The sequence below is a fragment of the Ursus arctos genome, unplaced genomic scaffold (genome assembly GCF_023065955.2).
Source record: "Ursus arctos isolate Adak ecotype North America unplaced genomic scaffold, UrsArc2.0 scaffold_7, whole genome shotgun sequence".
NCBI lineage: Eukaryota > Metazoa > Chordata > Mammalia > Carnivora > Ursidae > Ursus > Ursus arctos.
This window is the reverse complement of record NW_026623089.1, coordinates 39,201,195-39,227,029: the sequence shown is the minus strand read 5'-3', so window position 1 is coordinate 39,227,029 and position 25,835 is coordinate 39,201,195. Positions and strand designations below refer to the sequence as shown.

Here is a 25,835-nt window from a genome sequence, read left to right as displayed (position 1 = left end):
CTAGGAACTGAAACTCCAACGGGCCATAGGTTTAGAGTACAGGGTCAATTGTGTAAACTCACAAATAGCCCAAAGGAATGTGCGTTTACAAAACGCTGACACTAAGAAGAAACAAGGGATCAAAAACTCTCAGAATTGCTTAAATACACAACTGCACGAACAGCTTCATCTCACAGCTTTCAACTCTTGAAGTGTTTATTTTTTTCTTTCCATTTTAAATTAATGCATGTTCATGTTTTCAAATGGTAATTACAGGCATGGAGAAAAAGGAAAATAAATGTCTCTCCTAACCAAAACACAGCCTTCTTAGATATTTCCAGTCTTCTTCCTCTTTCTTGTCTAATTTTTTTAATGGGCTTCATTTATTTTAGAGAAGTTTTAGTTTCACAGCAAAATGGAGTAAAAGGTACAGAGATTTTTTTATATGCCCCCCCATGTCCCCTGCACATGCGCAGCCTCCCCCATCATCAACATCCCCCGCCATTGTGGGACGTTTGTTATGACTGATGAACCTATATCAGGACGTCATTGGCACCCAAAGTCCATAACTGACATGAGGGGGAGTTGGGGGAGTTCCATGGCTTTGGACAAATACACAATGTATCCACCGTTGTACGATCACGCCGAATAGCTGAACCCCCCAAAACACTCTGAGCTCCCCCTATTCATCCATCCTGCCCCCCAACCCCTGGCAACCATGATCTATACACTGTCTCCAGAGTTTTGCCTTCTCTGGAATCTTATACAGGTGCAATCATACACCGGGTCGCCTTTTCAGAATGGCTTCTTTCTCTTAGTGATAGGCATTTAAAGTTTCCTCCAAGTGTTTTCATGGCTTGATAGCTCATGTCTTTTCAGCCCTGAATGATATTCCTCTGTCTGGACGAACCACGGCTCGTTTACGCATCCCCTACTGTGCAATATGTTGGCTGCTTCCAAGCTTGGGCCATTATGAAAAACACCGCCACAAACATCCATGTCCAAGCTTTTGTGTGGACATTAACTTGAAACTCTTCCTTGATTTTTATTCATTGTATTTTTTTTTTGGTTGTAACGTAATATAATTTCACACCCTTTTTACCTAATCTCTATTTTCCATATTGTTACATGCTCATACTACTCTGCCGAGAAGCTATGCCACAGTTTTCTCAACCATTCTCTGACATCTAAGTAATAATACTTGATACACGAGTAATATTTCCATAAATGTATTTATGCATCATGGTTTTCCACTCTGAGACTTTTGTTTTAGGTGAGAATCTTAGAGCTGGGGTTACTAGTTCATGGAGGAGGACCATTTTAAAGGGTATTTAATTCCCACTGTCAAAACGATGTCCAACAAGTTCGTACTGCCTCACAGCCACTCAGTCAATGGACGAGGGTATTTCTGTTTTCAGTCTCCTTACCACCACAATTATTGGCTTAAAAAAATTACTCGCTTAATGAATAAAACCGTGATCTCCCTTTTACGTGCATTTCTCTGACTTCCAGTGAGAATGAGCATTTCCAGCATGTGTCTAGTTGTGTTTCCCCTTTTACGAATGATGTATGGACATCTGCTATCATTTATTAGAGTCCCGAGTTTCTCTTATAGATTAGCGTGCACCTTTCACATCGGTCTGACATATTTATTGCAGACATTTCCCCCCATTCCCTTTGAATTATGGCTTCTTGTTAAATGCGCGGTGATTTGTTTCTTTTGCTAAAATCATTCGGTGTTTTCTTTGTGTCTGTTGCCTCTGAGTTTGGAGCGCCCTCCCCAGGTGCAGCTCACGCCGTGCAGAATCAAAGATTTCCCCTTCCCCTTCTCTCTTCTTGGACTCGGTCCTTTAGCTCTTTAATACGAAATGAAAGTTTTGGGACATCATTTGTATAAATGCGTGCTCGCAGGCCCAGGGCTTTCAGTAAGTTAAAAAAGACTTGCTCTGTCATCACCGTGTTCCTTCAAAACAGCAAAACTGCACTACACTAACTTTAGCTCTAATTCGTACTTCAACAATGAGAATTCATATACAATGAGTCAGCCCCATGACATGACCGATGATTTTGCTCGCAGAATATTATGTCTCCCATTGAGCCAGCAAGACTGGCGGAAATTCTTGACAAAGAAACTCCGCATTATAATTCCCTTCCCAGGAAGTTAGTCTATATCTTAGATTGGAACAGGACTGCGTTTTGTCTCCGACACAAGGGAGCAAGCGTTGCTGGAGCCAGTCAAACCCAAAAAGTTAGAGAACGGGCCGGAAAGTCCATCTAAATGAGAGAGCTGTGTGACTGGAAAGCAGTGTTATTTCTGGAAAACGGGGCTGTCTTTCTGGCTCCAACCAGGGCCACGTGGCTGGCACGCGTGTGTGACAGGTATAAGGTTCTGGCTGGACCACCCCTCACGGCGTCCCCCTCCCACAAGAGCTGGGCACCTCTGCTCTGTGGCACATGGAGGTCGGATCCAGTGAATGGGCACTGGACAAGGGGATCGGGTCTGCACGAAATCAGGTTCCACTCTGACTGGAGGGGTGACCCTGGGCAAGTCACTCGCTTCCTGGGCCTCATTCCCCAATCTGTAAACACAGGGTTATAATGAGGCTCAGACTGGCTAGCATAGCCTAAATTAGACGGCGCAGGAAGTGGCTCAGTAGCACGGACCCCAGTCTCGGGTGTGGGGGAGCAGCGTGGAAGGTTTCATGGCATGCCCCAGAGAGAACAAGGTTGCCACGTGGGTATCTCCTGGCACCGTGTCTTGGCCCTGAGGGGAGGGCTACAAGTTACAACTTAAACTTTGATCAGAAAATCTTTCCTCCCAAGATGGTACAGCATGCTCTCCTATTACCACAGAGACAGCGGTGTTTTCTAAGAACCAGCACAGCACACAGCCGGCAGGTAAGGAGGTGGACGAGGCTGCCCCCCTGGGCAATGGACAGCTACTCCAACACACCAGATGAAGCAGGCAACCTGGATTTTGCTAGACTGAACACACTGCAAGCAACTATATTTTGCCGAACTGAAGTTAGTAAGAGCTGCACTTGCCTCTCTCCTATGCAAGGCACCGTGAAAAGTGTGTGATATCCATAATCTCGGACCCTCCCAGATGGAAAAATGAAGCCTCAGAGAGGTCCAGGCAGGAGACGTGGGATCTGATCCAGGTTGGCCTGTCTCCTTGGCCCCGAAGCAAGGACTCTGGGTCCAGCCCAGACAACAGAGAATAAGAAAACTAGGACAGGAAGAGGGTAAATCAAGCCAGATCCACAATGGCTGCTCTGGGCTTTAACCAGCTCCCTAAAGAGAAGGTACTGAAAGGCGAGATCAGCATTCCACTGCATGTAAGTCTGTACTAAATTTGGGTCTGTTACAGCTGCTAGAGCCCTGCCTGGGTGGGAGGAAGAGGGGCCAACCTGAGTGCTGGGCACTTGGAGGCAGGAGCTGTGGCTGGTGTCCAAGACCAAGGGCCAGCCGGGCCCAAGATTGGGCAGAGGAGGAGGGGACCATGTTCTTGTACCTGGAATTATCTGGAATAAGTGATGTCAGCTGTCAAAATGGAGGTGGGAGGAGGAAGGCCGCCATGTGGAAATTCGGTGCCTCTACTCTATAGCGAAGTGTTCGGGAGTAGAAAAAAACAATAAAACAGTACAAACAGAGCTGATCCCCCCAAAGAACATAATTAAGACGAACACTCGTAGACCCAGCCACATCTTGCCTCCATAACTAAATGTGAGATCAAAGCACCCTCATACTGAACCCCAGTGCCTGTGGCATAGGGGTCCTCACCCAACCATCAGTGACCGTCCTCATACCCGCCGCTCTCTGGGATAATACTAGAGGTGCGGCTAACCATTCACGCTGGGGGGCTTTAGTCCATCCAACCCTCGCCCCCCAGATGCCAAGTGTTTCCTTTGGTCCAGAGCAATCTTTGAGCCTCAACACAGGAACTATGAATCAAAATGCTTCCTTGAGGTCTGTTTGATCCTGTTTCTCATCGAATGAGCAGGCACCCTCGTCCCTGGGCACACAGCTGTCTGTCACATGCTGCAAAGGGATTTGTTGCTGTTTGAATTGGGATGGCCAGGATGCCAAGTGTTGTCTGTCGGCCAAACGAACCCAGCCCAGAAAGCCCTTCGGGAACGGGGTTGAGGAAGACGCGCTGGTTCTGGTCCTGCCGGCATCCCCCCAGGCCTGCTTCTTGGAGCCATGTCCCGCCAAGCCCTTCTAGCTCCATGCTGTCTTTCCAAATCATTGCTTTAGTTGCCTATTTCATCTGCAGAAATGTCCATGTGCTTCCTTTCCTCCTGCCCACATAGCTCAGTTTTGACACTGATGATGCCTGATACGGGTCCTCAGAGGACCATGAGCTCCTTGCCAAACAGCTCTGGGCTCCCTTGTCCAAGATCTCCTGCAGCACACTGATCGCCCCGTAACCCTGTACCCTGCAACGTCAAGTGTGGAATCTTAAAGGAGGAACACGGTCTCAACAACTACGGTGGCAACTCACTGTCATTACCAGTTATGGTCAATTATATCTCAATAAGCCGTGGGGAGAAGTGTGATTACAGCCCCCCCACCCCCAGCTTGGCTGCCACGGAGAAAGGCCAATGACTCATGCAATAGGGCAAATTTCCCGACATCTCGCTCTAGGCTTCGGGACGTGCTCCGTGGGCTTCCCTGGCCACTGGACTACTCAAGGTTAATGGAAACCACATGCCAGGAGCTGCCTCAAAGTTGTAGAACTCCCCTCTCAAGATGGACGAAGGGTGACACCCACTCACGCGACTCCCTTGAAATGACTTCCATAAATGAGTGATACATGCCAAGAACACAGAACCGTGTCTGGTATGCAACGAGCATGTAATGGGTCTCACCTTCTATTATCTCACCAGTATTATTATCATCAGTACTATGGAATCTCCTCTCAGAGTCCTTGAATAGGGAGCCAGACATGACAGTTCTCTGCGACCGGGGCCAGAAGCAGTGCCCCTAGCAGAGCCCGGCAGACCCTTGGCGGTCACGGTGCATTACCCGCTGCTGCTTCCGTCCTGCGACATCTTGGCGTGCACATTGCAAGCAGCATCAGAGCAAAGCTGCTTCTTTGTGAGCGAGTTGCCAAGGCGTCTCCCTGTCCACAGCCTCCATGGCCTTTTATGATAAAAATCATAAATGGTTTACACAACCCGAGAGGTTCTGCTGGGGCCTCTGTGTTGAAGCCCGTCGTCTGCAGTCCCTGCCAGCTTTGTGAAGTCTGAGCAGAGGCTCTGCCAGGCCACTGAGTTGTTTGTGAATCTGCAGTCTCTGAATACAGACTGCTAAGACCGGGAGGCACTTAGTTAATATTTGGTGGTTCCACGCAGTGTTCTCGTCTTGGGTCGTAGGAATAACGGCAGAGAGAGGTCGCGGGGGATGTGCACCCCGCCTCTATCGCCTGTGCCCCTAGGGTTGAGGGTACGTGTTTGGGTGGGATTGACCCCAGCCACCCTCTGGTTACCGTGCTTGGTTCAGGCTGGTCCCCTAACACTGGGGGGTGACTGTGTTTGCTGTCAGGAAGCGAGACGAACTCCTTCATTAGGCCAGAAGGGAATGCACCTGCCACCACGTTTCTCTTCCCAAGGGGAGCCAGCCTGGCCTGAGCAGATGCCAACCCTTGAGGCAGCACTGCCCAGAGACAGGCTGGGGATGGAAGCCACCACCCTGGTAACACTGTGTCTCCTAGATAGAGCTGCCCTGAGGCCCACCTGCTGCAGCACCCCTAGTGACATGGGCCGGCCAAGCCCCTTCCTGGGTAAGAGCATCTGTGCTAGCCTTCCTGTCACCTGGAATCAAAAGGTTCGTAAATAGTACAGAGGGCTAGCTATTTATCTAGCAGTTGGCAGTTTTATTCCTGTTCTTAGTCTGGGGAGACTAATTTGTGCCTTGCAGGGTTTTATGAGGATTAGAAATAAATCCCATAAAGTGTTCAGAAGCGGGGGTGCAGGGGCATCCGGTGAGTAATTACGAGGAATTAGCCCACAGCGGCTGAGAGCCCATCGAATCCTCACAGCGACCCTGAGCGAAAGGGACAAAGGCAGACTTGCACCCATTTTGTGGAGGGTGAAAAATTCCCAGAGAAGCCAAGTGGCCCAAGGTCACCAAGCTGCCGGGTGAACGCTCCAGGTGGAATGTTCTTTACATTACGCGAGGAATAACAACCAAGCTCATCTCACAGGCTGGCCCTTGTCATGCCTGCCTCTGCCTGGGGGCTACGGAAGGACACTGGGCCTGAGACCTGAGGTGGGGGGGGGGCGGTGAAGATGAGAGGCCCAGCACGGATGTCAGGGATGCAGGACAGGGGCCAGGAGACACAACGCCCACATCCACTACCCCTGCGCGCACCACCTTCCAGCTCGGGTGAACATGGCCAGAGCGGAAGGCGTTTAGCAAGTATGTGGGCTAAAACCAACAAAACGACAACAACAAAGCCTGGAGCATTTGCAAATTGATGCCTGTGACCAGAGCACAATGACCTTTCAAAGTCAGGGGGGTGGAGGGCAGCTGCAGCCGTGGCCAGCGTCTGTGCCATGGCCAGCGTCTTCCCTCTTCTCCTTCCACTGTCCTGGCTTCCTGTCGAGTCTCCTCCTCGTTCGTCTGTGCGAACACCAGCACTGCAGCCCTCACAAGCAAGTCTGAGCTTCCCAGCATGCCCGGGGCCAGAGCATCAGCCCTGGAGCCAGCTGGCCTGGGCTGGCCTCCCTCGCTGCTCCACCTCCACCCAGCAAAGACCTCACCACCATCCCACACTCTTTGTGCATCAGTTTTCATCTGTAGAATGGGACAACCCAGCACCCACTCATGGGGTTATGGTGAGGAAGGAAGGAGATGCATTGTGTGAATGAATTCAATGAAGAAGTATGTGGCAATGCTTAGCCCTGTGCCCATCCCTGGCTTCTGGCCATGCCACCCACTCCAGCCTCTTCTTCCTGGTGCTCTGCCCTGAATCCCCAGGGCACCTCACTCCTGTGGACCACGTGCCTCCAAGCCCCCAGCCTCCCATCCAGTGTACCCCTTTCTCCCCACTTCTGTGCGCTGCCCTCCCCCAACCCTCTTCTGGAACACTCTTACCCCGCCTTCAATACTTGGCCCAAATTTCATCTCCAGGAAGCTTTCCCTACCACCCACCGGCCCAGAAGACGGGGTTGGCGGCGCCCCCTCTAGGCGCCTGCATCAACTTTGTGGGTATCACATGGGCACTGTCACGGTTTTACATCTCTAGTTCTCCCATTCAACACGGACCTCAAGGGCATGGGCTGCATATTATCTCATCCTTGCCCGTCAAGCCTTACAAGCTCACAAGAAGTTCTATATAGCAGAATCACTCATAAGTATGACTGAATAATAATAGAACCACTTGCATAGAGCTCACCATTTACAAGGACCATTGGAAGCACTTTATACAGACTCTTTCAATCCTCCCAACACCACCAAGCGCTGGGCTATCTTTGTCCCCATCTCATCGAAGACGTAGAAAAACTAGCCGAAGGCACACAGCAGATAGTGGCGGAGTGCAGATTTGAACCGAGGCAGCCTGGCCCCAGAAACTCTAAACATCACAGCACATTACCTTTCACAGAAGAAACAAATTTTGTGATACTACCACTCTGCAATATTATGAAAATGTACCAAGTAGTTACATATCTAAGCTTAGAGCTGATATGTTCACAATTCTCTCTGAAATCATTCCTGCCTTCATGCTAAGATCCTGAACAAGCCAATTATTCATTAAATCCTATACCGTAGGGGTATGTTTTAAAAAAAAAAATCTCTGATGGTTCAGAAAAAACTGAAAAATGTTTAAAGGAAGCTCATAAACCACAGTAACCCTGTGTCTGTAATTTATCCAACATATAAATAGTCCGTGCCCCTGCTTATCCGTGAGAAAGCGTACGTGCCAGAACCCATGAAGAAAGCTTGGATTACTTCGGTCCCGTAACTGCTGTTGGCACAGGGAACATACTGTCCATTTCAATTTCTCCTGTTTGCAAATACTTTATTATCTCAACCCCATAAGAAGAAGTTAAGCAACAGGTCAGGAAATCTATTGACTAAGAACTGCCTTTTTGGTGTCCGTGTCCATCTTCTTGGCAACTTTCCTGAACTTGACCTACGGAAAGAAGGCATCTGGACCCGTGGAAGAAGACGTCATGGTGTGGGGACACACCGTATCTCTATGCAACTGGTGGTGCTTCATTTTCAAATCTGACTTTCTGGGACCTTTAGGAGTGGTTTTGTGCTTATCCATTGAGCTACTCTCAGGAGCTGCCTTCCCTGGGGAAAGCACATTTAAAATCTTGCAGAGCCTTGAGAGCTCCCTCTGGCCCGGCCTTTCGCTCCAGAAGAGCACTTAGCCATGGGAAAGGAACAGCCTCCCAGCCCCAAAGTCAGCACCACCCTTCCCAGGAGATGGCAACTTCCGACTTTGGGAGCGACACCCATTCAAGACGAGACTCGTTTCCCTTCTGTATGAGCTTCTCGCAACAAGCCATTGAAACCCCTAGGGTCTCCAGGTTCTGCCCCAGTCACTTGGCAGGCTTTCTCTTTGTGACCACAGCCTCAGCCCCAGCACAGCCTCATCCTGGGGGGCCCTCCCCTGCCTGAGGGTTTCCGTTCCTGGCCTCTTGCCCTGGCCCTGCGCTCTCTGCCCATTCTCCCTTAGGAGGAAGTGGTCAGAGGACAGAGAAGAACATTTATGCTGATAATAGCTTGAGACTCTAGGGGCCCAGCCGCCCACTGCCATAGCACAGATGGAGCTGGGGTCTGGGAGCCCCCAGCACCACAGGGACAGGAGGAACTCCCTGGGCCACAAAGAACAGTGCCGGCCAGAACCAGTCTGAAGGACTGACCAGTTCACTAGTGAGGCAGAGGATCTGGGCTGCAAGCAGTTAAACGGCCTGAGGTTCTGAGCAGGAAGACGAAGGGCTCCTCTGCATGGTCCTGGGGTGCAGTGGAGTAAAGGCAAGCTTTCCAGAGGTCGATCTGTGGGAGGCCCCCACAACAGACATGCGCATGGAGACAGCTTGACTCGGGCACTCAAACAGACTCGCCGAAAGCACCAGCTGGGAGAGGGGTGGCATCGGAGTGGGCCTCTGCGGTCATCCCTGATGTCTGGGAGGTATCCCGGGTCTGGGGAAGACCAAACTCCCCTGCCCACCAGGCTGGGGTAACACCCTCCTGTGCTCCAGCCTTAGCACCAGCTCAGACTAGGGGCAACCCACGGGTAAGTCTTAGGAGCCCACATGCCTGGCACTGCTGGCTAACAGTGAAAGCCAGACAGGAGACCACAGCAAGCAAATCCTGTGAAGCACTGGCAGGCTGGCCCCTCACAGCCTCTGAGCCCCCCATCCATAACCTCCCGCCCACATCCAAAAGGCCGGTCCTGAGGGCCCCGTGGAGCACATGCTTTTAACAAGAAACAAGTACCTTTATGGAGAGATAATTGAGTCACCATAAAATTCATTAGCCTAAGTATACAATTCAATAATTTTTGGCAGATCTATGAAGTGGTGCGAACATCACTACAATATACTTTTGGACATTTCTATTACCCCAAAAAGTTCCCTCTTGCCCACTTATAGTTAATTCCTGCTCCCACCCTCAGCTCTAAGCAACTATTTTCTGTTCCTATAAATTTACCTTTTCCGGACATTCCAAATGGATGCTGTCATACCACATGTGATTTTCTGCATCTGGTTTAGTTCACTTAGCATAGTGTTTCTGAGTTCATCCATGTGTGGCACGTACCAGCAGTGTGTTCCTTTTTATTAGCAAATTGTATTTTATTGAGTGGATTACTAAACGGTGTTTATCCATTCACCAGTTGTTGGCTATATTTAGTTTGTTTCCAGCTTCTAGTTATTAGGAACAAAGCAGCTGTGAACAACAGTATGTATGTCTTTGCGTGGACATATGCTTTCATTTCTCTTAGGCAGATTTTTCTGGGTCATATGGTAAGTTTATGTTTAATGTTTTAAGAAACTACCAAATGGATTTCCAAAGAGGCTACACAATTTTACATCCCCCACCCCGCAACAAACAGCGTTCCAGTTTCTCCACATCCCCACCAACACCTGACATTGTCTTTTTATCATCACAGTTGTGGGTATATAGTGACATCATATTGTGGTTTTATTTGCACCTCTTAATGACTAACAAACATATTTTCATGAACTTTTGGCCATTTGTATATCTTCTTTAGGGACATAACTATTGAAATCTTTTTTGTCTACTTCTAATTGTATTATTTGTCATCTTAGTATTGAGTTGTTAAGAGTTCTTTATGTATTTTATCCCAGCATTATTTGTTGAAAAGACCACGCTTCTCAAATTTTTTGAAATAATTTGTGAAGGACTGGTGTTATTTTCCCCTTTAATTCTTGATATATTTCACCAGTAAAGTAATGGGGGCCTGGGCTTTTCCTGGTTGGAGAGATTTTAGCTAACAATTCAATTTCTTGACCTATTATAGATTTATTCACTTTATAGCTTTCTTTTTAAATCAATTTTGGTGATTTGTGCCTTTCTAGGAATTTTTCCATTTTATCTATGTTGTCTAATTTGTTAGAATCAATGTGTTCATAATATTTTCCTATAATCCTTTTAACTTTTAAAGAGTCTGTAGTGATTCCCTTTTTTTTTTTTTTTTTTACTTTTAAGTAGGCTCCACACCCAGCATGGAGCCCAACACAGGGCTTGAACTCATGACCCTGAGATCAAGACCTGAGCTGAGACGAAGAGCCAAATGCTTAATCAACTGAGCCACCCACGTGCCCCAGTGATTTCATTTTTGCCTCCTGATTTGGTAATTGGCTTTTTCTCTTTTTTATTTTCATGTATAGTCTAACTTAAGATCTGTCAATTCTATTGATCTTTTCAAAGAACCAACTTTGGTTTTATTGATTTTTCTGTGTGTGTGTGTGTGTGTTCTCCATGTCATCGATTTCTGTTCTAATCTTTATTATATCCTTTCTTCTGCTTACTGTGGATATCACTTGCTCTTCTTTCTCTAGTTACTTATGCTGAAAGCCTAGGTTATTGATCTGAGATCCTCCCTCTTGTCTAATATGGGCATTTCGAGCCGTAAGTTTTTTAAGCACTGCGTTAGCAACATCTTTCAAGTTTTGATGTGTTTTGTTTCCACTTCTATTTAATTCAAAACATTTTCTAATTTCTCTTGTAATGTTTTCTTTGTATTATTTAGAACTGTGTTGTTTTAAATTTCAAAACGTTTGGGAATCTCCCAGATTTCTTTCTGTCATTAATTTCTATTTAGTTCTATTGCTCAGAGAATAAACTTTGTATGATTTCTTACATACATAAAATCTTTAAACTTATTCAGATTTGTTTCGTGGCCTAACTATATGGTCTGTCCTGGAGGATAGTCCCAGTGCACTTGACAAGTATGGCATGTGGTCACTGGGTAGAGTATTCTATGTCAAGTCAAAATTATTGATCTTCTGTGCCCTTGTTGATTTTCTGTCTAGGTATTCTATCAATTACTGAGAGTTGCCCATTGCAATCTCCAGCTATTATTCTAGAATCACCAACTTCATCTTTTAATTTTCTGTTTTTCTTCATGTATGCTGAGGCTCTGTTGTTAGGCCCATATACATTTATAATTGCTATATCTTCCTGGTGTGTTGATCCTTCACAATTTGTAATTTCCTTCTTGGTCTCTAGTCATATTTCTTGTCTTAAATCCTATCTTATCTGATATTAATTAAGCTACCATCTCTCTTGTTACTATCTGCATGGTATATTCTCTTCCTTTGGGTGCTCTCCATTCCCCACCACATAGGTGTGTTGCCTCAGCTAGAAATACACTTGCCCCAACTGTGACCAAAAGCTCAGGCTAACAGAGCTGTTGGGCCTCCCTGCTCAATCCCCTTAAGCAGGTCACCACCACTGATACCGCTGCTGAACGTGAGCACTGCCCACTGCTCCAAGTCACATGAGCCCCCTTCTAACAACAGAGCATCTGGTGGTCCTCACAGCACTCCCTGCAGGAAGGAAGAGTGTCAGAGCAACCGGAGGCCAAAACGCCACCAAATCCCACTGTTGCCAGCAGCAGCTCAGCAGTTTTTCAAGTATAAAAGCCTCTGAGTTTAGTATATACCTTTGGTCTTTCCAGAGTGCTAAAATGGTTATTTTTGTTGATTTTGTTCAATTTTATAGGTGCTTTTTGGGGGAGAGGACTTGCTGATCTCCTTACTTGGTCAGACATCTCTCCCAGGGACACATGCATTTGCACTCACTGCCTCGTAAGTTCCACAAAGCGGGGACTTCTGTCTCTTCGCTTCACGGCTAGACGACTCTTAGACAACAGCGTGGTAGACAGTAAACTCTCAATAAAAGAAGTTTGCAGTTTGATTTTAGTAACAGGGTTTCTCTGGATCCCAAACTCAGCAGAAGTAACACAAAGCAATCGGGTATAGGGACTGTTGGGGCTGCAAACAGTGTCCCCCAGAGCCATCCGAATTCACATTTAACTGAAGTTTTTATGAAGATAATTGTAGATTTACATACAGTCATAAGAAATGAAGCAAAGGCATCCTGGGTACACTTTACCCATTTTCTCCCAGCAGTCTCCTAAGAATCAGATTTTTGATCCATTGATTTTTCTGTTGTCTTGCTATTTTCATCAGTTTCTGCTTTGATCTTTATCATTTCGTTCCTTCTGTCTGCTTTGGGTCTAGTTTGCTCTTTTCCTAATATCCCGAGGTGAGACTTCAGATTATTGATTTGAGGGCTTTCCTAAACCTCTAATGTAAGCATTTAACACCATGTCTCTCCCCCTCAGCACTGCTTTAGATGCAGCCCACATGTTTTTTTCTGTTTATTTTCATTTTTGGTCAATTCTCTGTATCTTTTTATTTCCTTTGAGACTTCCTCTTTGATCCACGTATTATTTTTAAAGTGTGTTGTTTCATTTCCACGTGTTTGTGTGATTTCCATTGCTTCAAATTTGTTGAGGTTTGTTTTAAAGCCCAACATTTGATCTAAGATAGACCAGATCTTACGGCGAATATTCTGCGGGGGCTGGAAATACAAGTGTTCTGCTGTTGGTGGTCCGAGAGCTCAATATGTATCAATTTGGTCCTGTCAGTTGATGGTGGTGTTTAGATCTTCAATACCCTTGCTAATTTCCGTCTAGAAGGTCTCCTGGTTGCTGAGAGGGGTTGTTGGAGCTGCCAACTGTATTGGGGATTTATCCATTTCTTCTTTCAGCTCTTTTGGCTTTTGCTTTACGTACTTATAATTCTCCTGTTTGGGGTATACATATTTAGGGTCTTTGCCTTCCTGGTGGATTGATCCTCTCATCATTATCTAATGTCCCTCTTTGTTTCTAGTAAGTTTCTCTGCTCTGAAGTCCATTTTATCGTATTACTAGCATACCACTCCTGATTTGTTTTGGTATTGCTCATGCGCTGTGACTTTTTCCATCCTTCTATTTCAGCCTACCTAAGTCACTGGGTTTGAAGTGAGTGTCTTGTAAAGAGAATATAGGTGGGTTGTGTTTTTTTTTTTTTAAATCCACTCTGTCAATCTCTATCATTTAGCTGATATATTGAAACTGTTTTAAGTTTTCAACTGTTTAAGATAAACAGTATGTTAGTAATTAAGTCTGCTATTTTATTATCTGTTTTCTGTTTATTTCCTGTGGTTTTCATTCCTCTGTTCCTTTACGTTACTGGACCATATTTTAGGATTCTATCTTTATTTTTCTATACTGTTTTGAGTGCATGTTTTTCATAATCACTTTAATGATTGCTTTGAGCATGATAAATAAATGTGTGAGTTACCAAATTTCTATCACTTTAAGTGAAGTGTAAAAACCTCACTTCTATTTAGGTAACTTTGCATTCCCCACTTTTAAATATTTTAATGCTCTTCTTGAGTATCAGAGGGTTTTATAATTTTGGTTTCAATTATAAAATATTATTTTTAAAACTCAGGAGGAAAAGAATAGCTTACTTATGTACCCATATTTCTGCTCTACTGTTCCTTCCTCCTTCCTAATGTATCAAGTTTTTTTCTTCTATTTCAAGAATTTATTTTAGCTTTCTTTTAAAGTAGGCCTGATAGTGACAAATTCTTTCAGTTTCCCTTCATCTGAGAATGTCTTTATTTCCCCTTTATTCGTAAAGGACAGTTTTGCTGGATATAGAATTTGTAGTTGACAGCTCTTCACTCTCAATATTTGAAAGTGTGCCACTTCTTGGGCTGCCTGGGTGGCTCAGTCAGTTAAGTGTCCAACTATTAATTTCAGCTCAGGTCATGATCTCAGGGTCATGAGATCAAGCCCTGCATCAGGCTCCATGCTTAGTGAGGAGTCTTCTTGTGATTCTCTCTCTCCCTCTTCCCCTCCACCTGCCCTCTCTGCTCATGTGCTCTCTCTCTCTTCCACTCTCTCTCTAAAATAAATAAATAAAATCTTTAAAAAAAGAAAACGAGGCCACTTCTTTCTGCCTTCCTCCGATTCAGATGAAAAATGCACTGTCATTCAAATTTGTGTTCCCTGTAGGTAATGCATTATTTCTCTCTGGTTGCTTTTAAGATTTTTTTCTCTGTCTTTGGCTTTCATCATTTTCTTCTTACCACCTTTCAGAGTCCTCCTTTGGTTGTTTCTGACATTATTTTCAGGGTTTATGGCTGTGCTTAGCAGGGAAGAGCAGGGAGAAACTGACCTATGCCATTGTGTCTGAACCAGAAGTCTCAAATTTCTAAATGCTGTGAGTCTGCAATATCTCCTTTAACTGTTATGCCACCTGTGAGGTGTGTTCCACCAGCTAGAAGGCTAGCATCTCAGCACATATATTTCTAATGGCCACATTCTGCCAAGCAGGGCATAGGGCAAGCAGGCCCTGGTGGAAGGGAATTAGGAGGATTTGTGGTCAGAAGGCATCAAAGTGGTTCAGTCTAGCTGCTAGCTTCTTCCTAAACAGGGGAAACAAGCCTCTTCTAGCATGCATGTTGAACCAGCATGAGCCATATTTTCTCTGGACCCTCTAGGGGTGATAACCAGAGTATGGAATCTAGAAACATGCAAGTGCATGAAGAACACACATTTTTAGGCCAATCTGCAGACTAACATGCAGACCCTTAGGTAAAGATACAAATTTAGCCAATTTCTTGGTAATATCAATAGAAAGTAAAATATCAAAGAGTTTCATTTGAAAAAAGAAAGAAAATATTCTTACCTGTTCTGAGGACATTTCACCAAATAATGTCTCGCTGTAAAAAAAAAAAAAAAGGAAAGAAAAGAAATAGAAGATGGTAAATAAATGTTACTTTAGATATATACATGCTCCAGGAATCACTGGGAAATACAGGTGCCCAGGTGTTGCCCAGATGTTGGCACAAGCCACTTTCAGGGGCTTTCATACTTCTCTCTGGATGAATACAGCAGAACCATAGCATAGACACCACGGTGACTCGATACTATTCCACACCTACATTGAGTCAGCCATGACCTCCTAGTTTGATAACTCAAAGCGGTCTTTTTTTTTTTTTTTTTTTTTTTTCCCAAGCCGGGTTGAGGTGGGTTCTAACCTGGCAGGTCCTGGAATAACAGTCACCCAATTTCGAAGCTCTGTCTTAGTCATGAGAAAGCCTTTTGAGACAACCTATTTCCACTTAGATGCTCCTCTCTGTAAACTGGCTTTTTGTTCCCTGATCAACGCTCTTCCAGAGGGGCCCTTGGAAAAACAGTCTTAGAGCAAGACATCCTCCCCAGTGGGTCTCACTGAGAAAAAACAGATTCTAGCAGCAGAGGAAAAATAAGAATACCTAGGTAGTTATCCTAGTAAATGTCCGGTCTAAGCTCACAATTGAGTTCACTTCAAATAGAAGGTAAGCCATGGGCCCCGGAGGTGGGTGCCATTACATCAATGGCACCAATGAACCACACCTCCCTGTATCTATCTACACCCCTGTGAACCCCCCCCCCCCACACACACTGAGCTTGACTGCCAGATGTGCTCTGGCCAATGAAACAATAACCAATATGTCACAAGCACAGACATAACAGGCCCCTGTGCTCTGAGGTTTGCTCATTTGTTCCTTCTCTCATTGCAGGGAATTCTTCTGCTACCACGTAAAGAAGCCTGGCTAGCCTACTAGAAGATGAGACCACATCGAACAGACACAAGTCATCCCAGCTGAGGTCCCAAAGCAGCCAGGCCCCAGGGGATCCACCAGCAGGCTGCGGCTGCAGGAGCGACTCCAGCGAAGACCAGAAGAAATGCTCAGCTAAGCCCAGCTGAAGTCGCTGATGTATGGAATTGTGAGCAAATAAAATCGTTGTTGTTTCAAGCTGCTACACATGGAATGATCTGTCATATAGGTGACCAGGGGAGGTTCCAGACCAACATGACAGTGTCTCAGCTTTAGAGAGGGCTTTTTAGGGTTACCTGTCACAACCCCTTATTAGTGCAAAAACTCTTCGTCCTGTTTACTGAGCACCTACTCTGTGCTGAGTAATTTACAGATGTAGCAATAATAAAACCATACCTAGTATTCACAGAACACCTATGTTCCTGTCCTTACTCCAGGCTTAAATAAGTCAGTGATCATTTGTCTGGGGTTTGCAAACCAGTGGGCACCCCTAGGAAGGGCAGTTTTAAGGAAATCAGTTTCTAGATCCTCAACTAACATGGTGTTCTTTCCTCAGAATTCATTCTCCCAGAATGTGCCTGAGCTCTGGCTGTATTCCTTTCCCTCTCTCCCCATCACATCACTGTTTCTCTTCACAAAATCGAGGCACACCTCTTGCCCATCCTGACTTGTACTACGGAGGTAAAGAACAGTAGGCATCAACTGAGAAATGATTTGGAATGTTGGTGCCCGTGCTGAGAAAGCAAAAGACCAATGACTGGGCAATTAACCCTTTCACCAGCAGGGAGGCTTCCGATATTTTGTTTTCGACAAGGATTAACTAATGACCTAATCCAGTCGTCAGCTGATCGAGTATTAAATGACAGATCATATCCCCTTGCATGAATCTGCTTAATAACAGAATCCAGCATCGTTTCTATTCTTAGTAATAGAATTCAGCATCAATTCTATAGTTTAAAAAGTAGGAATAGAAAAGATGCTGAATTCCATTATTACGCAAATTTGTGCAAGGGTATATGAAGTAAAATAAAAGTTCATTTTAATAAAAATACATTTCCAATAAAATGTTCTTCTTATGACTGATTAAATTGATAACATCTATGGGGCTTTGATTAATTTTATACTCATTTTCCAAATCTTATTAATTGTACAATATTAATAATACAGAAAAAAATGTAACGTCTAGAAACTTATGGATTAAGGAAATTTTAAATATTCTTAATTTTAATTTTCATACCCATTATTTTTATAGAGAAGTGTAAACAAAAAAAATTGTATTAAAGTGGGATAAAATTTTCTGAGGGAACTAGATTGAAGATAAAAGTTCAAGGAGAAAAAGGAAAAATACACAATTTCTAACGGCTAAAGCATGTTCATGGAGTCTTTTTAAATAAAAAGAGGTAGTTATTATATTCATGACATTTAGATGTAAAAGAAATTTAACCATTTCATTTTAAGATATCAATATTTGTGATGCCCTGGAAATTACCTCCTTTGCAACAATTTACATTTATGATGAAAAAGTTTAAACGTCAACAAAAAAAAGTTCAAAGATACATAGTTTTTGAAATGCTTTCAGGTGCTATGCAGGCAAAAATGTTTGAAGACCACGACTTTGCACTTGAATTTAATCTTCACAAAAACTTTGTCATTGCACTTAATTCTACGGTGGAGGGCACTGAGGCACATTGAGATTAATGACCGTGCCCAAGGTCACACAGCTGGTGTTAGGGGCTGAGCTGCGTCCCTCCTATGTTGAAGCCCCTAAAACCCTACCCCTCTGAATGTGACTGTAGCTGAAGATGAGGCCTTTGAACAGGTGATTCAGTTAAGATGAGGTCACTGGGGTGGGCCCTGATCCAACATGACTGATGTCCTTCTAAGAAGAAATTAGGAAACTGACAAGTGCAGAGGAAAGACCATGTGAAGCCACAGGGAGAACACAGCCACCTAGAAGCTTTACTACGGCAGCCCAAGCAAACTAATACACCTAGGAAGGGGCAAAACTGGGCAGCCTGACTCCAGAGCCCTCTCGTAACTACTCCTCACCCTTCTCAGAGAAGCTGGGCGGCTGGCATTCGAGTTCCTATAGACGAAGAAAGTGGCTGGAGCAGGGCGGAGCTGGGGCTGGAGCCCTAGAGAATCCATACACTGACCTGTATCTTGGGAAATCCAGTCCAGGGGCAGTGAGGTGAGCAGCCTGGAGACCAGAAAGCCAGGGAGTAGGAGGATGGGCCAGGGACACTCATAATAGTTGGCCATAGGGCAGGGGGCTGACTCAGAAAGACCAGGAGCCCAGTGAGGATGGTCAGTGCCGGGCACAAAATAGGCACGGCAGCCAGCACCTGCTGACCGATGCTTATAAGGTCTCAGACCAGTAAATGCAGGGCCGATGTCCCTTGAATGAAGAGGGACTGCCCAGGGAACCAAAAGTAATCCTGGATACCAGACATAAGACTTACGGGCATCTGAGAAATAGCCCTTGCCCAAAGTCACCTTCAAACGTACGTAACTTAATCAGTGCTGATTCCAGAGCTAGGGCTGCCCTGGGAGCAGAGCCTGTAAGATAAGCACTTCAGTACAAAGAGTCTATGTGGGACGTGATCCCAGCAAATCCACCGGAGAGCGGGGAAGTGAGACCAGGAAAGGAAGGAAGCCAATAAAGGGGGATCCTGGAGCCAGTCTCCATCGTGCGCCATGGCCTCGCAGCCAGCACACTGACCCAGAGGCTGCGGGCTCCACACAAGGCAACCATACTGCACAGAAATGAAAACTCAGGACACTGTTCTTTTTCAATGGTGATCTTATGATCTTTAGGGCTTTGAAGACTAAAAGGAAGGACTGGGGTTTTTTTTTAAAGATTTTATTTATTTGAGAGAGAGAGAATGAGAGAGAGAGAGCACGAGAAGGGGGAGGGTCAGAGGGAGAAGCAGACTCGCTGCTGAGCAGGGAGCCAGATGCATGTGGGACTCGATCTTGGGACTCCAGGATCATGACCTGAGCTGAAGGCAGTCGCTTAACCATCTGAGCCACCCAGGTGCCCACAGGACTGTTTTTCTCACCTCCTGGCAGAAAGATGTCTGTGAGCACCAAGCCCTGGGGCTACCCTTTCTCTGCTCCTTCAGCCAGAGCCATACTGCTCTCAGCCCCCACCTCATGGCCAACCTCCCAGACGACCTGTCCAGGCTGAAGACTGTGTCATCCCCATCTGGGCCTGCCTCTGTCACCACTACCACCCCCAGACAGGTGCTTTAGGGTGCAGGTAGCCATCCTCCCCCATCTCATCAGGCCCTGTAGCAGTGTTGGGGCCTCAAGGTAGAGCTGACCCTCCCCTGTCTTTCACCTAATTTGCCTGCACCCTCTCCAGACCCCAGGCCTTGCAGAGACCCTGAGATAGGACCCATGGATATCTCTCCTGTTCCCCAAGCATCTCCCGCACTGGGTGAACACTGTAATAGCCCCTGCAAAAGGTCCCATGCATTTGCAAAAGGAGCTAGAACGACTAGGCACAGTGCTCTCTCAGCCTCCCCCCGCACCGGCAGGGAGCCAGGCAGCCTGGAAAAGGACCATCTGCACTTCCCTGGGGGGAGAGATAAGACCAGAGGTGTCCCCCGCTTCCTGCCAGCCCTTCCCTTCACACAAAAACTGTGCTCCCACCATGTCACATCCAAAACCCCAGCCCCTTCCAGGAAGCAGCCCTGCCTTGACCATGTTTCCAGGCTGGCGAAGTTCCAAGGACAGGTGAAGCCATTTCTCCCGGTCACCAGGTGGAAAGCTGCGAAGGAGAATGAGGTTTTCTATTGCCTGTTCTCTTACCAGAGAGCAGCTTCATGGCCCCACGAAAAGCACTGATGGAAAGCACCAGCACATAAAGGTGTGTGTCTAGAGACTCGTCCTATATGGAAGTCGTGAGCCCCAGGCGGCTATCTAGCACTCGAAATGTGCCTCGTCCAAAATGCCGGAAGTATGGAATCATGCTGGATTCCACCCTTTGTATGAACAAAGGAATGTAAAGTATCTCATTCAGAATCTTTATGTTGATACTGGTTGAATGCTATTTTAAATATATTGAGTTAAATAAAAGAGATTTTTTATTTTTTACCTTTTTAACTTGTTAACGTGGCTACTAAAAAAATGTCCAATGACAAATGTGGCTGGCAGTGTATCTCTACTGGGGACAATGCTTGGGGGGCTCTGCTTGCCGTTGCTGCCTGGATGGCTGATCCCGCAGTCACCATGACCATGATGGAAGGATGTAGGTTTGGAAAGTGAGCCCGCACAGGGAGGATAGGCCCCTTCCCATGGCAGCAGTGGGCCCACGAGAGCCAGCCGAACATTCCCACACACTCTGAAGACCAAGTCTGTGTCTGAGAAGTATGTGGAGAGGAGGGCTCATGCTAGGATTGTCCAAGTGTCTGTGACACCAGGCAGGTGAGCCCTTCTACTTCCCCAAGGCCCCAGGGTCGCCCCTCTGCTCCTCGTCCATAGCCGCCCCACCCCATGCTCTGAGCCTCCTCCCCGCACTGAGTGTGACCGTGACAGGGGTGCACCCCCACCTTCTTCCTTGTACCGCTGGGAGTAGAGATCATGGGCTCTTTGGCCCCATCGCCATGGGGAAGCGGTGGGAACAAGCCTGCAGCTGGGGAGGGGAACACGGGGGTCTAGCAAGTTCTAGGCAGCCCCAGCTCCAGGCTAGGGTTCTGGCACATCAAGTGCCAGCCAGACTGAGACATCACGAACACAGAGCGTAGGGACAAGGGTGTGAGCCCCTCTCCTTCCGTCTGGTTCTAGTGTGCCTCCAAACTGCCCCCGTAAGAGCTCAGGCAGGGAAGGTTGGGGGATTACTGGAGCCCCCTCAAAGCAGCGAGTCTGGACTCACTCCTGAACAGGCAAAGGCCACTGGAAACCCGCGTGCTTGAGGCGCCACGAGAGTAACTCCCAGCTTGGTCCTGGGCCCCCAGGACGGGTGTTTTCCAGGGGGACTCAGAGCCGCAGAGGCCCTGGGACGAGGCTGCAGGCACCAGGCACTAACAGCCAGGACAGAGACTCACAGTTCAGGAGGAAAGTGGAAAGCACGTAATGCAGGGGTGCAATGAACTCTGGCTCACGTGAAACAAGGCAGAGCGAGGCCGGGGTGAGGGCAGAGCAGCGGGAAGGCGGAGAGGGAAGGACGACGGCCCCTGGCCTCCTAGCTTCCAGGCTGGGTTTCGTCTACCCCGGGCACCGTCCAGGGGATTGCATTGGCAGGGGAGACAGCCACTCCGATATCCTCTTTGAAGACAGATCCTGCTGAAGCAGCGGGAGTGCAGGTGCTGGGCTCACCCCCACTTTCTGTGTGTACGTGAGCAGACTACAGGCCTGGGTGCTCTGTGGTTCTTACTCCGGTGAGAGAGCTTGGCTTTCCTCCATGTGGCCAGGATGCAGAAGGCCCGATCCACACGGTGACATAGAAAACCCAGAAAATGTCCATATAACAAGGGGGTCTGGGCCTGATTGTATTTTTTGAGGGTACAGGAAACATATCTCATCTCTGAGTTTCATTTCAAGACAGTAATGGGATCCTTTCAAAATATTTGTTATAAAAGAGGGGTACAGAAGAGGGCAGAGTTCAGAAGAACCGGCTCTAAGGCCTTGCTACTCAAAGTGTGGCCTCATACCAGCAGTGGTGGCCCCACTGAGATCTCATAAGAAGTAGGGAATCAGAATCCTCGTCTGAGCAGGTTCCCTGGTGAATGGTCTGCTCGTTAATGTTTGAGCAGTGCTGCGCTAAGTCTCCGAGGTCTGGGTGAGGGCTAACCCTGGGCGCCCCACGCACAGTCCTCTGTCCCCAGCCCTGTGGTGGCTGGGAGGTGCGTGGCTGCTAGCGCCCCATGGGGCAGGACCTGCCCTCCAGGCCTACAAGAAGGCCAGCCTGCTGGAGAAAGCCAAGCTCCGGCTCCCTGGGGGCTCAGCAGCTCTGCTGGCTGTTGGGAAAGGACCTTGGCAGCAGCCATGGAAGGCTGAAGGCAAATTCCTTGGCAAGGCTGGCTCCCAGATGGCGAAGGTTTCTTTGAACAGAAATTTCCTCGGCATCAGGCTGGGCTCTGCCACACCCGTTTCAGGACTTTCTCAAGCTCCTCCTCTGTGTCGTCTTGCAAATGGGAGCAATAGGGATGGTCATTGCCAGACCAGTGGTGAGGATTGCCCAAGAACGTGGAGGAGCCCGTGAGCAGTGCGGCCGGCAGCAGGTGCCCCGGCGAAGCTCTTGGAAGCCCAGTCGGGCTTTCCGACGCTGTGCGAGGGTGCACACGAGGCTGTCTGGGCCAGCTCCACGAGGGGCAAGGGCGACTAGGATCTGGGTTCTCAGCGGCTGTGTGTGAGGCCTGGCGTACGTGTCTCAGTCGGCCTCGCTGGCTCCGGAAGGGATGGATGTCTCCCGAACGAAACTCTGCTTTGTTTCCCCGATCCTGCCTGCGAACTAAGAGCCTGTCCCGCTCCTGACCCCAGGCAGCCGCGCCTTTGCCGCAACACGGGCTGGGAGACTGCTTGTGTGGCTTCCAGACCCTGACAGCTGGGAGCAAAGCAGCTGGGAAACACACAGTTGTGCCCCATTTGCAAGCAGCTGTCGTAAGCCAAATTCCAAGGCCAGTGAGTCAGGTGACGGGCCTGTGCCTTCCTCAGGAGTCTCTCGAAGGGGGCGCGTGCATCTGTACACGGGCAACGGAGGCGTGGGCAAGGGTCTGGAGCCGGAGCAAGGCTCAGGCACTCTTGACAAGGTAGGCAGGTGCTGCCCAGGAAGGCTCTCCCGCACAGCACGGAGACCGCACAGAGCACTGTGGGAAGGCTACGGGCCAAGAAGGGTTGGCCACAGGCTCTGTCTCCAGCGCTGAGTGTGCTGGGTGTCTCGGGCCCTCTCCACTCTGACCTCCAGAGGCTGGCCTCCGCGCCCTGCCCTCTGGCTCCTGGTTGGTGAGAGCAAAACAAAGCAGCAGCAGGACATCCAGAGGAGAGGGGGGAAGGGAGGGCTGAGGGATGAATGCTCCGGGCTCCCCCCTGCTGCTTTCTGGTTTGGCATTGCCTGGGTCCCTCTTCTAAGACTCCTGCTGGTGACACTTCTCCTGCAGCGGCAGCTCTCGCAAGTTCCAGGAGCCTCTCCTGCCCTCATCTGCTAACTCTGCGATGGCAACAGCGTCCTGCAGGCTGGCCCCTGAGTGCACCCCCACCTTCCCTCCGGGGTTCCCTGAGCCCTGCCCGCACCTTGGTGGAGAGGCCCCCCGGAAGCACTGCGCCGTCGTCTCCCTGTCCGAGTGTTCCCTTCCACCGTGACCACCACATCTAACACTGCCCAGCTTGGTGACCTCAGGCTGACGCGTCACTCTAACCTCACGTCATCGTGCACGCAGGACACTTACAAGCGTCGGCACGTGTTAAAGTTTTCGTTGCTATTGTTGTTGAACTCTATCCTCTCAGTAACGCCATGAGACGGCACACTCCTGCTTTCCCATGACTTGGATGGGCAAGGTGAGGCTCCCCGCGTAGGTCATCAGCTGGTAAGTGAAGCAGCCATGTGAACCAGAGCCGGTCTAATTCCAGAGCCCAGCTGTCACCCATGTCATCTCGGGGAGCGACAGCACCCACACTTGCTTTGGGAATTCAGAAGGTTGGGCAGGGAGGGCATTTCAGAGGAAACACACCGGCTCTGGTGGAAACGAGACAATGAGGCTTGGTGAGACGCGGGGGCTGGAGAGGGAAAGCAGGCAGCCTGCACAGGGAGGTAAAAGTTGGAGTCCCCAGGGGCGCCTGGGTGGCTCAGTCGTTAAGCATCTGCCTTCGGTTCAGGGCGTGATCCCCGCGTTATGGGATCGAGCCCCACATCGGGCTCCTCCGCTAGGAGCCTGCTTTTTCCTCTCCCACTCCCCCTGCTTGTGTTCCCTCTCTCGCTGGCTGTCTCTCTCTCTCTCTGTCAAATGAATAAACAAAATCTTTAATAAAAAAAAAAAAGTTGGAGTCCCCAGAGCTGTAATCATTAAGAGAGAAAGAGCAGAGCAAGAAGGGGCTGAGGACAGATGCAGGGCCACAGGGATGCCGACAGGAGAGGAGACGGAAGGGACCCCTCAGGCTGGGTCGAGCCTTCCTGACCCCACCTGCCCGCGGGACACCGCGCCAGTACTGTGACAAAATAATGAACACTCACAACCGTGTGCAATCTGAGGAAGGCTGTGTCCACCCCAGTTCATGTCACAGAGGAGGACACCGAAGCTCAGGGTGGCTAAGGAACACGTCTAAAATCAGTCTCCTGCGGCAGAGCCAGAAGCGAATCCAGGTTCGTCTGACTCCACAGCCCCTTCTGGGCGAATGACAGAGGTAAGGGCCACCCCCTCAGAGAGTGCGGAAGGAAGGGATTTGAGAAAAAGAGAAATTTCAATGTGGGCACAGCTGACTTCAGCAGAGTCCAAGGGAGACACGTGGCCTCGCTCGCTGTACTCACCAGTCACAGGGACACGATCCCTGACTCACGATGCATTTTTCAAACTAGGTTATACTTTGCCCAGCATCTTCCGCCTGTCTGTGGTTTGGTTGTGCTCCCATTCCAGACATGACCTTATCGGTTCTCTTACCTCTGGCTTTCCTCTTGCTAAACACAGACTGCCAGACGATGGTCAGGGTGAAGAGGAGGACGCTGAGGATTCCCACACAGCACACGAGCACAGCATAGATGTAGAGATCTGAAGGCAAGCGCACAGTGGGGCGTTGTCAGCACAAGCCACAGCAGAGACAAACTTCATATGTTACCAAAAATCAACTCAAAATAAACCACAAGCCTAAAATAGAAAATATAAACTAGAAAACGTGCGGGGGGGAATAGGAGAAAAATCTTCGGAATCTAGGACTAGGCAGAGAATTTTTTTTAATAATTTTTTTTATAAATATATTTTTAAGGACATTTTATTTATTTGTCAGAGACAGTCAGCAAGCACAAGCAGGGGGAGTGTCAGGCAGAGGGAGAAACAGACTCCCCGCTGAGCAAGGAGCCCAGTCCGGACTTGATCCCAGGACCCTGGGATCATGACCTGAGCCAAAGGCAGACGCTTAACTGACTGAGCCACCCAGGCGCCCCATTAGCAGAGAACTTTTATACTTGACACCGAAAGCATCATCCATATAAAGAAAACTTGATCAATTTGATTTCATCAAAATTAAAAACTTTAGTTCTGTTAACACCCATATGAAGAGGATGAAAAGACAAGCTAAAGATTGGGAGGAAATATTTATAACTGTATATCCAACAAAAGACCAATATGTAAAATATAAAGAACTCTCAAAACTCAACAGTAAAAAATAAACAACCAGTCCGGGGCGTCTGGGTGGCGCAGTCGTTAAGCGTCTGCCTTCGGCTCGGGGCATGATCCTGGGATTCTGGAATCGAGCCCCACATCAGGCTCCTCTGCTGGGAGCCTGCTTCTTCCTCTCACACTCCCCCTGCTGTGTTCCCTCTCTCCCTGACTGTCCCTCTGTCAAATAAATAACTAAATAAAATCTTTAAAAAAATAAAAAAATAAACAACCAATCCTACTAGACAATGAGCAGAAACAGAGACATTTCACTAAAGACACTATACAAGTGGCAAATAAGTTCATGAGAAGATGTTCAACTTCCTCAGCCAATCCAGAAACGCAAATTTAAACCACACTGAGATATCTCACACACCCATCAGAACAAACAAAATA

The 25,835-nt window shown here is 47.8% G+C and overlaps 1 protein-coding gene across 6 annotated transcripts in view; it reads right to left on the bottom strand.

Moving 5' to 3' along the window:
• Positions 1-25,835, bottom strand: part of VSTM4 (V-set and transmembrane domain containing 4) — a 98,763-nt gene that overhangs the window by 34,852 nt on the left and 38,076 nt on the right. For all 6 annotated transcript variants that reach the window (XM_048219276.2, XM_057308807.1, XM_048219275.2 and 3 more), the window contains exons 4-5: positions 24,726-24,833; positions 15,213-15,246 (exon numbers count right to left, since the gene is read on the bottom strand). In XM_048219276.2, the coding sequence (XP_048075233.1) occupies positions 15,213-15,246; positions 24,726-24,833 (142 nt within the window). The remainder of the gene's footprint in view (positions 1-15,212; positions 15,247-24,725; positions 24,834-25,835) is intronic.